This window comes from Pectinophora gossypiella, chromosome 11 (genome assembly GCF_024362695.1).
Source record: "Pectinophora gossypiella chromosome 11, ilPecGoss1.1, whole genome shotgun sequence".
In the NCBI taxonomy this organism is placed as follows: Eukaryota; Metazoa; Arthropoda; class Insecta; order Lepidoptera; family Gelechiidae; genus Pectinophora; species Pectinophora gossypiella.
Window position 1 is genome coordinate 9,348,774 of NC_065414.1, and position 16,264 is coordinate 9,365,037.

At 38.7% G+C, this 16,264-nt stretch overlaps 1 protein-coding gene across 3 annotated transcripts in view; it reads left to right on the forward strand.

Annotated features, from left to right (window-relative positions):
- LOC126370925 (tyrosine-protein kinase CSK-like) overlaps positions 1–16,264 on the forward strand; it is a 43,973-nt gene that overhangs the window by 1,792 nt on the left and 25,917 nt on the right. The window contains exons 1-2 of one of the 3 annotated variants that reach the window (XM_050016056.1): positions 5,632–5,925; positions 14,802–14,882. In XM_050016056.1, coding sequence (XP_049872013.1) covers positions 14,835–14,882 — 48 coding nt within the window. In that variant the 5' untranslated portion in view covers positions 5,632–5,925; positions 14,802–14,834. Of the gene's footprint in view, positions 1–5,631; positions 5,926–14,801; positions 14,883–16,264 lie in introns of those variants that run through there. The other 2 variants (XM_050016054.1, XM_050016055.1) reach the window with 2 other exon arrangements.

Sequence of the window (16,264 nt, forward strand, 5' to 3'; positions counted from 1 at the left end):
CTTATGAATATGACTATTATTCCCTATTGATCTTGTTTATCATCCTATAAACATGTTTTTAAACAATTCAAAAGCCATAGTTCAGAATTTAAAAAAAAACTCCACAAAAATTATACATTTTTTTATTATTATTCTTCATATGCCTGCTCATTACTCATGTATTATAATTTTCTATTAAGTATAGTCTTCAGCACTTCAGTTGAGTACTAAAGGTATTCACTTGTTTATAAACTGTACATCATGTACAAGAATAGACAATACTGCATTATGATACTGAACTTCTAATGTGTGATTATTGTATAGTAACCTACTGTACAGAGAGTGTCACATTTATAATGTTGTAGTAATTGGCTTCAGGCCAGTTGCTATGTGCATTGTCGTTTATGTGTTGCCAACTTATGTAAGATTACTATGAACATTTGATTGGTATTTGAGTTCTGCATAGCCTTCTTCATCATCATCATTAATTTATGAGCCACGCTCTTGCCGGTGTAGCATTCTCCATGCTACTTTTTAGGGAAAAATAGGGCAGTAGTTTCCCTCTTGCCTCCACAACCTTCTTACACATTGTTTATTTATTTTTCTTTTATGAAGCATCTAAAAACTTGCTAAGATGCAATGTAACTAGGACAACTACCAGGACAAATATTTTAACAGTTACGACGAGGGAACAAATGAGTACGCGCTGCTGAAATGGTTCGGTTCGGCGGCGGATACGGAGAATGGTCGGGCGCAGCATAGCGGGCGAAGTGGCAGAAAATGTCATGATTAAAATATCTTCACATAAATACCTAAATCATCCACATTCTACATAATTAAATACAACTACGAGTATTTGGGAACTGCACCTCTAAATTACTAAATCACTAGCATTTCTTACGTACCTAACGTCTATCTGTAGCTATTTCACGTATAAACTGCTGAAGGTTGGTATGAGACCGTTTGAGAGCTAAGGAAGGAAATAGGGTAGGTACTGTCCAGAGACGTACTTAGAGTGCTATACAGCCTAAATCCACGCGGATGAATCTTTGTTATAATTTAGTATTTCTAGATATGTCTAGCAATGACTAGAAAGTAAATACCAGCTAAACATAATTTGATCGAAGTCCTAATATTAGCCTTGCAGCGAATGCAAATAGTTATAATTATATAGTCGCTGTCTGCGTCTAAATTTAGGGGAGACAGCAGTGCGCATATGTTGCTCTGACTCATACTGCCTGCCATTGATCAAGGCACCTCTATTCGCTAATCAAAACTACTCGTGGAGTGATATATAGCTCTATAACAAGTGTATTCGATCAGACAGTATAAATGTGAGATGTACGCGCGATAGAGGCTAAGTAGTAGGCACATATCGGCCGATCACTCACGATTCAGATACTGTCCCGTGTATTAAGATTCAGCCCTGTGTGCGGCGTCGCACAGTAGGACGTCACCTTAATGGCGTTTATTATGTCCAACAATATACATTTTGTGAGCCGAAGACTGCTTTGTCGCAGTGTCAATAACCTTTGGATAATTCAAATAGGAAATTACGAGCACCGATGCTCGAAAAGGCATTTCGCCTTACAAAGGAATATCGCAGTGAGGAAGTCGGGTCGATGTCGTTTAAGACAATTAAAGCGGCAGAAGTTTATGAGTCAGCCTGCGAGGACGTCCTCGCGTCGCCGGTCATGACTTGCGATCACCTTGCAACAAAGAAACACATGTGACAGGAATCGTATATCCGAGGATATCGCGCTTCAATCTTGTATTTTATATCAATCGTCGATAATATCGCATCAATAATTCTCATCGCTCGATCTAAGATATCGCATCACTTCTCTCTATGTAGGTATGTATAAACTTAGGTTTCACAATTAAAAACAGTTTCGTGCAGTTTTCACTTATAAATTGTAATAAAATACGATGCCTCGTCAGTGACTGGGTAGGGACGGTTGTTATCGCGGAGAACCACTGAAGCGTAGCATCGATTTTTCATCTCGGTGTAAACTTTACATCTATTTTCTGACGTACTTGCTATTGCTAGTATAACTTCTTCCTTGAAACCTTGAATGTAGGTACCTACCTAACTTTATTAACACATGTGTTCTAAACTTGTGAACGTTGTATACGAGGTGGAGTAAATCATTATCCTCAGCGGGTGTTGACGGACGGGCGACGACGGTCGTCAGGCGCGGCAGATGACATCACCGGCCGTACATTGTTTGCCAGTCTAATTTGATGAGTACAGTACAGTGGGCGACTAAAGAAAACCACTTGTCCATAGTTGACAACTCAATTTCGACTTTACTTCTAACGAATTAGACGTCTTTCTCAAGATATTCACTGGTAACTCTATTGGTCAACCGTATGAGTGCACTCGATAATTGCTCGATCACTTGCTAAATGTTTTGCTTAATTTACAAAGATATAGGAACTGGGTAATTTGTGAACTTTATTAAATGTCTTTTAGAAATACATGTTTTTTTTTTACCTTTGATGGGTTTGGTCTTGGTCCCAGACTTGCCCGAAGGCATTGACGAGGCCTAAGATGGAGCGAGCTCGCCCAGATGGTGCCTGTTTACTCTGGCCTTGAAAGCACTTCGGAAATACGGAAGACGGCAGAGAATTCCCTATAAATAAACCCCCTACATAAACTCCCTATAAATAAATAAACTGACGCCTATTTCCTACCGGGGTAAGCAGAGACTATGGAATTTAATTTGCTTCGATACTGACACAGTTCTTTTGCTTCCTCTACATTCATAACCACAAGAAATCGTTAGTCCAGTTCAGCTATTTATTGAAATGTTTGAAATGTTAGTGGCAAATGCGTAGTTTTACGAACATTGAGTCTCAAGTCTAATGTATTATGAATGGTTATAATAAGAAAGTAAAAGTTATCAATCATAAGAACCAATGAATTTATATCAAACGCAAGATCGTGCCATGAATGATGATGACAACTTAACCATCAACCTTGTTTACTTAGATATTTTATACGCTTGAGGACATCGCCAGTTCCTTACTGTTTACCTTAATCGAAAAGCGATAAATCGTTTTCAAGGTTCAACTTCTTTACTCTTTATCTTTTGTGAAAACTTTGACGCAAAAGAGCAAAACGTTTTTATCTCTCAAGCAAACTATTCAATGCGATACTGTTTTCATTTCCAACAAAGTTAGAGATTCTCGACGTCAATTTAGCATTTGTCGAAGCTAATCTGACACGCAAAACGTTTTTAATTGGTAGCAGAATGAATGTCGACTACTCGAGAGCGACGCGCAGATTAACCGTCTCCAGTGATCCACGATGATGGGAAGCAGGTCATGGCCTGCAACTCTGCATTAGCTGCTCCATGTGTTACATTTCCGATGGAACTAGTTCTGGGTTATTGGCAGGTTATACCGGCGCGGCGCGGCCGATGGATGCTCATTAGCACAAATCCTTGGTGTTCCTTGTAATTGGAACAAACAACACCAACATTTTTCAAACTCACCCATCACGTTATTCTAACAGAAAGCTCGGTGTGGGTACTTGGGGTACTTAGTTCATTTTACGATGGATGTACCTCTGACTACCCCATTGGGATATAGTCGCGAACTTATGTACGTAAGTGACACATAAAACAACGTCTTTACGTCACCTTGAGTTTATTCAGCAAAGGTAAAAGATATAAAACCACCAACGCGTATTTTACGTGCGATATAATATAACCATCATACAGACGAATGTTGACGTAAAGTTTGTTTTTGTTATCGATCAATGATAAGTACCAAATCGAATGTTTGGCGCATCGCATATATCAGAAAGCAACATGGAATATATAATCGCTTTTTTGTTAGAAAAGGGAAACTCCAAATGTTGCGCACTTAACGCACTGATTGAGCAGAGTAGTAGTTATGACCGTAGTCGGATCGAATTTATGCCTTCTGTTGGCCCTCTTTTGCGATGTCTAGTTGGTTTTTGGCCAGTGATACATTGTCAGTGAGTGGATCTCGCAGTCCGCAGCCCACTGTCGGTACGGCATGGCGCATGGCAGTGCAGTCGCCGCCGCGCGAACGTTACCGTACGCCGGATTCCTCTCACGCTCCAGTTGCCACAAATACCACTAATTGTATTGCATTTTGCCACAACGACTGCACGGATGTTGAGTCGTGGTCCCATTGACACGATGCGCACTTAACGTCAATTTGTTACGCCAACGTCATGACGGTTGAGCTCATCTGTTAACGTCGGTCGTATCCGTATCATCATAATGAATTGCACTACAATCACGGCATAAAACATTGATTAAATGACGATAATGTTTTCAGTTTCTTCATGACTCACCATTCCGGTCTACGTAGTTCATCAAAATAAAACTTTGTATATTACTGAGCGAACACGCCTTGGTAACCAAATACCGCCTTGGCGGCTTAACCAGTTCGCTTAGTACAGCGATTGTGTAAAAATGTATTATGTGAAAAATAATTCGTTCCAAATGTTGCATGCATTACTAGCTGACCTCATTGTTGGCCAGGGACACACGCATTCTTGGCAAGCTGATAACTCAATTGTGTCAGGTTATCGGTATAGCCACAGGGTCAGACGAAATTCGTTGCGTTTATTGATAAATTACATTCTATGTTCAAGGAGATAGTGGGTTGAATTTATGACCCCTTGACAAATCTAATAATCATTTTGTCTTCATTTATTAGCAAAATTACGCACGATTATCTTTTAACTTCATTTATATTCTTTTAATCATTCGTGGTGTCACCATTCATTCACATTGTTCAAATCTGAGCCTTTGTATCTCATGTTTTTAAAAGAAGAGTCCATTTGACGTGACTTAACTTCCCGTGAAAATATTTACCTATTCAATGCAAATAACTTTAGCGTCAAAAATGATTGAATAAGGTGTTTTTCCATGTCTGTCAGATCCGGCTGGATTTGCCAATCTTTGAATGAAGCTATTAAATGTTGAGAATCACGTTATCGGCTGTTTGAGCTCAGTGGGCACGTGTTACAAGTACGCCGGTGTCGGTTACAAGGTATCGCTGTATCAGTGGCTGATGTGCGCGTTTCCTGTGTGCACTCGGCTACCTCGACGTAACTTGAGATCAGTAGATCGCCCCAGGAAATCGCCACCCGTTCGCTTACCATTCCTTAAGCTTATTGGTAGCTATTAGTCAGCCTCTATACCCGCGGGGTTTCCTCTTGATAACTTCTCAGTGTACGCATCAACCTATCATATTTTCCAGTAAGCCAGTTAGAAATTATATTGCGGAGCTCACATCATTTGGCTTTAAATTACCTGGTGGTCGTCAAGTAGACTCACTGTTGCATCGTCGTCGTCTTGTTCTTTTATTTTTATTGTTGTTAGATGTTGTGTCGCTTAATGTTTCAGCAGTGCATATTTAAATTGTCTTTTTATTCGTCTGCAAATAGCTTCATCTGTCCCAACCCATCTGGGACAATAAATCAGTAAACACACCACATGATGTCATCCCAAACACGATTTATTTGTCATTAGCTCTAATTCTGTCTATTAGATATGTGAAATCTTCACGGCCCCTGGGTTTCGATTGCGCAGTTAAGACAAATGGCATGGATGTAGACTGTAGTTTGTGTAATGGTTATACTAATAGGGAAATTCGCTCGTCGGTAGATCGGCAGCGGCTGACAGTCAGCGACAGGCGACCGCGTCGTCAACACGCCCGCGTGTCGACTCGATCGGAGTACCATGTTGCAGTGCTAGTCACCTCACAGTGTAAACAAACAAAGAAACCACCCGCGGCGGTTGACTCACTCCTGAAAAACGTCACGTGTAAACAACTCTCTCTAGTGTTGTGTACGCATTTTAAGCACAATTCATATTGGTGACAAGTGAGACTTTGATCTTTGTGTTTCATAGAAGAGTTCTAAAAAAATTGGATATGTTTTTCGTAAAGTTACAGTGAGTATGTATATTGTAATGGTAATTTACTGTTCACATGTATTTATCCGCATTAGCATTGCATAGTGAAGACGTTAACTAATAAAGCGTGAAGTGTAGCAATGTGCAAATAGCTATATTGTCGGCGGCACGAATCGATCCACCTTGTTTTTAAAGCATTTATAGAAGACTTAAAATAACCCACGTAGTCCTTTAAACTTCACTTGTACCCACTTAACCCCTGTGTCTGGTACATATTACAGAGATATTACATTACCGACGTTAATTTCAGTCTTATATTTTTTTAAGGTCCCATGAGATAACGTCTACTGTCTGTTTTTGTAATGGCCGGGTACTGAATCGTTAATTAAAGTAGTCAAGTTTGTAAAATTGATGTTCTGCTTTCCTCATAACGTTGACGCAATATATCTTCATTCGTGTCTCGGGCGTTCTATCAATTAAAGTCAGTCTTGCACAATAGCTCTACTGGGGAACATTTGGCAACCTGTAGGTACTGTAACAAAATTCTTAAAGAGCTGTTTATTATAAAAATCATATAAAAATGGTTACAAATGTGGGTGTAATAAATAGGTAACTAGATTGAAACAGGGCGTGGTTAGTAAATGTTACGTTTCGTTACTGGTTGATTACTAATTACTATTAACAAAAGAAAATGAAAAGAAATCATTCCCGTGTTGTTATGTCTTTGCATCGACGTGTTTAAATTTCGTATTTGGTATGGCACATTCGACTGATTGCTCCGGTGTGAGGCGGCCCAGACGAGTGTAAACAAATCGCGCTCACCGCTTTTCATGGATTTTTTCCCAGACAATTTCATTTCGGATAATGTATTCGTCTGGCTTTAGGTTCCGGTTCATTTAACTTCGATTGGAATGTTTTTATAGCTTTGTTGGATGTACACGAAAACATATACTTTATCACTTATTGAATTTTCCTTATTCCCAGTATAAAATAAACAACTAAGTTAGACTCGGAAATTTCCTCTTATGCAGCTCATATGTACAAAAATGGTAAACTATTTACCTTGGTAAATAGGTTAGTTGATTAATGTTAGTATAATAAATTACCCCATTTACGATTTATAGTACTTACCATGAGTTTTGAGGACAGTTTAATTTCACAAACCTTCGTAAGATACGTAGTATTATTCCTCATTCTACGGTAAGATATTAAAAATATTCGCCCGGAAATAAGTCTTCCGGATATTAGACTTATATAACGTACTTACCTATATATTAGATAAACTATTAGATCAAAATCGTAAATCGTTTACAAGAGTATCTTTAAGTACCCTTGGGCCATGGAATGTATCATTACATTACTCATTAAGTCATTACATAATTTTCCTATGAGCTGCAATGCCATCTCAACCTCATCGGTCGTCATTATAACGTTGAGAATAAACACGGAAAATAAAATTCATCATTAAATATAAAGGACGGTAGCGATTAAGTATAGAGTATTAATCGGACTAAATTGGCAATATAGAAGCGTTAAACCATCAGCAATCTGCGCGTAGGGTCGCCGGTTCGCTATGTCACAAGGCCAGCGTACGACTGCCTTGATTTGATGCGCGTGGGCAGACCTGTTAAACCATGCCGCCTTGCCGGCTACTTGCCAAGTATTTTTTTTTATCAAATATGGCAGTAACTTTACCGAGATAAGCAACTTTCAAATGAATGATTGCGGGCTCGCCTACGTCACGTAAAGTAATAGGATTCATTAAATACATAGGTAGGTACTTACTTAATATTACCCACGTTTTGTCGCCACGTTTTACTTGTTATTGTTACAATACATACTAAATCAAATCGTGACATTAATGAATAGATGGAGCTTCGTTTGCGGTTGAAACAATGTCCGTTTAAAGACGAGCAAAGTTCTTAATCGCTACAAGGGGTAATACCACATGTTTTGTTTCATTTTGTTTCGTTTCAAGTTAGGTTTAATACGCCCACATACCTGCTGAATGTTTTTGTTCAACTTATAGCTCTATTCTAAGTCTTCGTAAGCTCGACAAATTAATATCGTTGAGTCACCGCACACGTAATAAAAATAAGGCGTGACTTGGTGTCCTATGATTTATGGTAGTAAGTCATCAGCAAAACAGTATTAATGCTCCCCAGCCATGAAAATCCCCTCGGCAAGGAAGCAGTTTGTTTAAGGGCTGTCAAACCCACCTCGCCGGCCGCCGCTCTACAATACTCACCATTTCCTCTACAGAATGATCAAAGCTAATTTTCCTTTTCTTTATTATGACTTATCTTTGTACAATACAATGTCTCTTTTATAAATGAATCTGCTGCCTAATTCAATTTATGCGATATGCTCGGACAAAATTTATTATGTCCCATTTCCGCTACCTATTTTTTTTATTTAACCCCTCGTAATATTTTTATTCTTGCTTTTAATATTCTCCTTTAATTTGTAACGCAATAGACCCACGTACAGATGTTCATACATTTGTAATGGTGTTTTCAAATTACATTTGCACAGTGGAATCTTCGTTTTAATTATTTAAAGCCACTACTCCCAGCTAAGACGTAATGCTCTCTACTGCGAAACGACCTTCTCGGGAAGGAAGTAATTTCTATTAGCATTAAGGCCGTGTAATTCTGTTTAGTCGGTTCCTTTGCTTGCCCAGCAAAAACAATCTTAAACGGGAAGCAGAATTGTTTGTTTCCTTTGATAATATTGCTAGATTCATAAAGTTGGTTGGCGTTTGGGCTGGCAGAGGATGACCTAGAAGGACGTACATTGACCAAACTGGAGATGTCCTTAGAAAAGTTTCAGTGCGATCTACTCCGAACCGGCGTGACTGTATGAAACGATTGATGAATGTGGAGGAAACAAGAGAAGTGTGTCAGGATCGAAGCGAATGGAATTCCATAGTCTCTACTTACCCCGGTGGGAAATAGGCGTGAGTTTATGTATGTTTGTATGTATATTGCCAGGCAATTTTCTTTAAATACCTTTCATAAAGACTTATCAAGATTTTTTGCGGCCATGTTACGTTGTGTTACTTGATTTACACCGTGTTACACGTGTGCGTTAAACAATTTATCGCTGTTCGCTATTATGCAACTTATTAGACACCTATGCAAGGAAGTAGCAACGTACTTTAATGTCTGTCTTTATGTTCGTCAGTAACTTTTTAGGTGTTGTCATACATACATTGTCTGTTGTTATACTTGTATCGAGTGCTAGAACTAGTATAAAGTCTAAAGATACGTTTCTAACATTGCTTGTGAATATAGATATAGTCATTTTTGCTTTTAGCACTTAATATGCTATTCATTTATTCACATTCCAATTGTGTTGCAATGTCGTATTCACACTTGCATTGGTTAACCGTGGGTAAAGACATGTTCCTACTCAGGAAAAAATCTCCTTCATATAAAATGTCCTACAGATTCCTTTTTATAACGTCTAGGAACAGATAAATGTAAACACGTGCTGATTAAAGTAAACATCAGTAAATGTACGTATTTGGTCCGTATCGCTTCCTGCATTTATTTAAAGGCCGTAAGTCAATGACCATTTTTGTTTTAGTTATCGCCCAGATAGTTCTATTCTAGTTCTGTGCAATAAAGTATATTTGATTTGATTTGATTTGATTTGATTTGATTTGATAGTTCCTGCATGTCCAAATTTATACGTAAATGGTCGGTATTGTGAAATTAAGCAATCCATCTCGTCACTAATTGCGTGTAAACGATGGAATAGCTCCAAAAATGTTATGGTTATTGTATCATCTCTTAGTTTTGGCGTTGAGACCTGAGACCGGTTCCGCAGAGTAGACTGACCACTACGGCCGCCGTCATTACGGAATTTCAATATAGTAAGTTTCGAATCAATGAATGTTTTGCACGGCGAAAGTGACCAGACGAAAGTGATGCGATAAAAGAAAATAAAAAAGAACTGGTTTCTATACAGTTTTGTTGTCACATTCTCGTAAGAGTGTCTCTACGTGCCCGAGTCGAGCAGATCTCTATTTCAGGAAACTTCGTGCATTTCTGAAATGTAAGCGTTTGATGCTCTGCTGTACTGCAGACTATTCATTTCGCAGGAACAAAATAAATACCTTTTTTGCTAGTTCCACAGTAGTCGTCTGAAAGGGAAATAAATAATGTGTGGGATGTTGACACGTATCGTTGGCGATGATATAGTGGCGGGTACGTCTCTGTCGCGGGCAGTAGAAACAATATTATTTGTTTATTGGCGGCCGGAGCTTTCTCGGCGGGTTCGGGACGCGATGAAAGTGAAACGCGCGTAGTTGCGCGTGGTCGTTCAACTCGGCACGCGCCTGCATCCTCGAGCAATCTCGTTGCTCGTTTTGTGGTTATGATTTCGCTGCATTCTCGGCGCAAGTTACGAGCGGTTTAGTGAGCAATTACATACCAAAGTAATCTGATAATATGACTGAATATACTACCCGTGAATGGAATGATGATACTTGTCAGGAATATGTTAGGTAGGATAAATTTAACTTAAAAGCATATATAGATGATAATATTGCGCATATTTAACCAGGACTCGTCATTGTGCAGACAAATAGTAATAATAAGTAGTATACACTTGTAAAACGTAGCACTACAAATGCTTATATCTATATCATGATTTAGATGGCCTTATTGACGAGACCTATAGATATGTAAGTAAGGAGTGTTTAACAGAATAGATAATGCCTTTATTGACTATGTATGTTTTAGTACTTGAAAATACACTCGGTAAATTTCTTGAAAATACAGTACCTCAGCTAGCAGTAATACTACATAAGTTTATGTTACTTACTTACAACACTTTTCCTACTCATGTTTACATACGATGAGGCGAATTCGCTTGTTAACATTGTTACGTAGTAAACGCTTATTTACGCGCAAATTTAAATAAACTCCGCGTAACTTGAGCCATGGTTGTTATAACAGCATTTGCCAGTCTTTTGCAAGTTGCAGCTATGATTTACAACACTCATGTATGCAAATCCACTCTCTATGGCTTAAAATGTAAATTACAAATACAAAATTTCGGTTTGCGTGGAACATCATTATAATTTCAAGTTTATTTTCACCGACCATTTGGTTCTCTCGTAATATAGACTAAGTACCAACGATTGCGGCTCTTACAGGTTCATAAATGGACGTGCCGCGAATTCCAAGTGGATGATCTAATATAAGTAGGTACTATTGATAACCCTCTTTGGGCACGAGCTTTAACCTTCAACGTGACGGGAATCCGTCGGTCACGAGCGTCACTTTACAAAAGATCACCGGAAAATTTCTTGTCGATCATTGTTGTTCGATTATTACAGCTTATAGGCTTAGGTCGAAATATAATAATCCTATGGTCATACCTACTAACGGTATTTTTAAAGCAACTAACCATACATTATTTATGTTACCTTTATGGTAGGAAAACACGATTTTCCTGTTAGTTAAATGTGTCATTCGGTTGGTCATCCACTACCACTGCCATTTAAATAAATTAAACTGTGAGCTGACCTTCAGTATTGTGAACTAATGTGGACACAGATGTAACAATTGTTATTTTATAATTCATTTGCGTATTATTCCACGCGCAGAGCGCAGTCCACGCGGGTCATCATGTTATTTTTTTTATTGCTTTGTTTTCAGTAAGTATCGTGTTTATCCGAGGTTATTGTCGTTGTTAATGTTTGTTTGATGCATCTGACCGTGAGGTGGCGTGTTTCATTTGCGTGATAAAAACAAATTGTCTTTACGTAGAAAACATTGCACGTGAGTGCAAGCGTCGCAGGCAGTCAAGCGTACGGCAAAAACTGCAGCAAATCACCTAAGTACCGAGATTGCGCAACAGTCTGCACATGCATTCGCATTCGAGCTAGGTCATCTGAAAAGCTAAATTGCCATAGATCGCCGACCATTTGACAAACGTTCCGAAGAAAGTGACTCGTATTCTTTAGTACTTAAGTAATCTATTGCTTACGCAATGATCTACTTCGCATTAGCAAGCATATCGACCACCATTAACGTAGTCTATTCAGCTCTTAATAGCCTTTCCGTTAGCGTGGTATTGTATTCAATGAGTAACGTTAACCTTTCGTGGAATTCAGTATTTTCTTCACACTTTCGATGCCTATCCCACAAAACAAATCATTCGTACAGGAAAAAGGCATTTAGCCATAATTGCACGCTTGCGGTACGATGAAGGAAAATAAGTAGCAGAAGTTAGGTTTTCCTGCCCTGTGTAACATATTATAGGAAGTCTATCCAGAGCCGAGCTCGGCCCAAGGATTTGTTCTGTGGCAAAGTACGTATATTTTCAGCTATCGAAAGCTATTTGACATTGAACGCAGAGCAATATCCGAAGATTTCTTCGTTTTACCGAAGATTACTGTGTATGCCTGAAGTGTTGAGATTGCTAGGAGATTATGATCACTACGAGCGTTTCACTGTACCTAATCAACATGTAAGAACCGGGATATAATTTTACTTCGCTTTATCAGATTCGGAAAAGAAAGATCTCCGGCTAATCGTAACAAACTGAATTACTAGATTGTCCCCCTCACTTGATTCCTGGCTACGTGCCTGTTTCATCGTAGTGGTAGTTTCACTCGCTGCTAATTCTGTGCTCAATTAGTGCGCCCGAGTGGTCGGGACTAGAATCCGCGGCTATAATGCGCAGTATCCGAACAACGCGGAGTATTCTCGGGCCAGCCCCGCGAATGGCTGTTGATTACAGCGACGACATTTTTCCACCTGCACTTATAAAGGCTGACTGGCGTTTTTCTTTAGAAAAGATTATCGCGCGCAAAGAAAAAGCGTTTTTCAGAAAAGAAAAATATTTTTAATATTCGAGGTTGTCGAAAAGCTTGGCAACGCTACGGATTAGACTGTTTGCGAAAAAGTTTCACACAGACTTATGCGTGAAGAATTGACAATAGCGTTTAAATCGCATACGGGTATTGGTGTAAAAAAAAACAGCTCGGTATATGTTACATAATGTGTGCGCAACAGAAGCTGGTCACGATAGCCTGACACGGTCCGCCGGCGCTCGTTAGTTCCATGCCATCGGCAAGAGGACGAGAGTGACTCACTTACGGCTCCCGCACCTACACTTGTCGATATATACTTTATTTAAAAAACATTACTAATTGTTTTTACTCCACTCCACCACACCATTCGTTACGTAGTAATAACATTCTTACCAGACAACTCAGATCTGGCCTTTGTATTATTACAAAGCTAGTTCAGAATATAAATAAACAACGCTTTTTGCACTAAAAAAGGTTTTCTTTACTTTCTACTTACTTAATATAATATTGATGATTTTTTTTTTTTTATAACGACGATATATTTATTACTTAATTTATTAAAAAAAAATTATTTTTTTTTGCACTTAAATATTGGTTCTGATGTTTTGTAAATAATACAAGTAATGCGCAATTTAATAACCTTCATGTATACGTATTTAGTTGTATTTAATGAGCGCATTAGTCACTCGTAATTTTAACATAAAGGGATTGTTTCACGCCGGAGCGTTTCAGTTTATTTCTTAGTTACAAATTAACTGAGAACAATCAGCGAGTGCCCAAGTTGACAGCTTGCTTTAAAATCGATGCAAACCGTAAACAACAGCTGTCTGCGTTATTCATGAACTTAAATATCAAATGCACAATGCGTTTGCAGGAATTGCAGTTCTTACTTTTCCTGGGAATTTACTACGTCTTTAGTTTTAATGGATTGCTTGGAAGTTGAAATAGACGTATTGTTTGTATTGCAACCCTACAGTTTCCAAGTTGTTTACCTAACTAGTTTTGTAAGGAAATTTTGTTCCTGAATAAACTTTAAGGCACAAAAAACTACGCTTTTTACAATAATAATGTCTATTAAAACGAAAATGTTACAGAGGCCGTAACGTCTCTGTTAACGGTGTCATGTTGTATTCATACCCAGTAAGGAGATGTGGACCTACTAGGTACTCGCCTTCACAAACAGCCATAATCAGACCATTACATATGTTTTAAATGCACATATTTAACACACTTGGACGCAATTTAGAGAGTCCCTCTTTATACGGCCGTTGTCTCGACAGTGGCGCCGGAGATATAAGTTCGCCACATGTTATTTTTATCGTTCGTTTTGAGGTCGTATTCATACGCTATCCGTAACCAAATACACGTTCAAGAGATAGTAAATGAAACGAAAGCTAGAAGAAAAAGTAATTGGCGTAAAGAGCGGCGCCTAAGTGACCTAAATTGCTAGCGAATGAAGCCAACCGCTTATTAACTAGTATTGCCGCACCGGTTTCCTGAATAAAAGGGCTGTGCCCATTATCACTCTTGACTTATTAATTATGTACCGTTACTGTTTTACATTTCAAGATTTAAACTAATCTCGTCGAAGGCCACTTTTGCTCCAGTGACAAAACGTGACTACTCCCCTTCACTTTGAACTTGAAAGCGTAACAATTGAATTCGCCGGTCACGAAAATTTTTCAGATAGTGGAGAAACGTTTTTAGTTCTTTTGACCATTTTCTCTTATCCGGCTGGGATGGCATTAAAAGGCTGGCCATGACGTGATAGGCGATGATGTATTAAGTCTGGTAACGGCCGTTTGTGTGCTATAATGTCTTGGACGGCGCTTCGGTGCCATAATGAAGGAATAAATAAATTCCATGAATGGTACGAAGCAATAGAATAAGGGAGCATTATTTCTGAGTAGAGAAGTGGCCTGTACTCTAAACAGGCGAGAATGCATGAAAATTTTGATGGGAGTGGAAGAAGCGAAATTGGTGTGTTGGGATATAGCAAGGAATTCCGTGGTTTCAGCCTACTCCTACGGGAAATAGCCGTGATCTTATGTATGTTTATATCTGAATGTATTTTCGTTTGTCCACAGATGATGAGGAGTAAGCCGTGCTAGGTGGGCGAGATGAATTCGGACGTGCACCGTCACCAGGCTCACCCACCGCTTGCACAGGTATCATAACAAACTTCTTGCTTAAGAATCAGATATATTTATTTTACTAAAGTTTAATCATGTACATTACTGGCGGTCTCCGCACTAGGGATACTGTATGGAGGAATACTTTATTTACATACGTGAGTATGTACGTATCAAGGCAGATTAATGTTGCTAAATTCTAGGCTAAAATTACACGCCACGAGCCCATTAGCAATGTCTATTAAAATGTATAATAAGCTCCCAAAGTACTTAAAAGATGAAACTAAAACAATTTATTTATAAAAAATCTAAAAACAATGCTAATTAAAAAGAGCTATAATACTGTAGACGATTTTTTAAATGAGAAGTTTTAATTTTAATACACACTTCCTCTTTTCCCTTCAACGTTGCTGTGCCCTGCAGGGTCCATGTTTTAGTTCCTATGCCTATGTAACACCCCATTGTACTACATGGAATGCAACAAATAATTGAGTATATGCGTATGCTTCAAGCCATTATAAAAGAAACAGTATACTTAACTGTAAATTTTAAAAACCCTGGTTCCTTTTTACATTTCTGTCAAGTTTCCGGCTAAACAAGCGTGTTTAGCCAAGTTATGAAATCTACAGACATCTTTAAAACGATAAATCGGTTTAAATTAACCACAAATCGCAACGATTGTGTTCAATGGACCGGACAGACGTGACCGCTTAGGCAGAGGCAGGTCATATCAACTCATTCTATTGACGGCTCCATATAATCCCGCAAATATAAATGGACTTATTAAGTTACGTCGTTCGAGTTTACATACAAGTCACGTGCGCAATTAAGTCAATAGCGTTTATGCCGAACAGGAGCACGATTGTAGCACATTCCTTGACGATGTATCAGCTAGCGTAGGTGCGCCCACATCGACAACCAATCCACTATCTTTGTCCTACACACTAGCAAAGCCTTTTGTTCAAATGTTTATTGTTATTGTCGTCCCGCTCTACAATCTACACCTACAGAATAGTTTACAAGTTTATCAATCGAGTAAAAAGTTGCGACACGAACTAGTGTCATCGAGATTTTCTGTCGATTACGGATTTGGCAAGACTTATGCGCCACGATTGCGAATTAACATAAATCTCAAGATGACTGTGGTAATAGCGTTAGAGCCATTTTAAGCATTGCATCTTGTGTTCAAGGCGAAAGAAAATTGCTGCTATCCATGTAAGAATAATTAATTCCGTAGTTCCATTTTATAAGGGTTGGAAATTTTAAAATTTCTTGGGAAGTCTATTTTTGTCGTCCACCGAAATAGCTTGGACTGGGAAATTTCATACTGCACTCGACATAGAACCAGTACGAAATGAGAAAAAAAAGGAAATTTGCGTACACAAAGTCGCCGCAATTCAAAACGGTACCTGCACCGC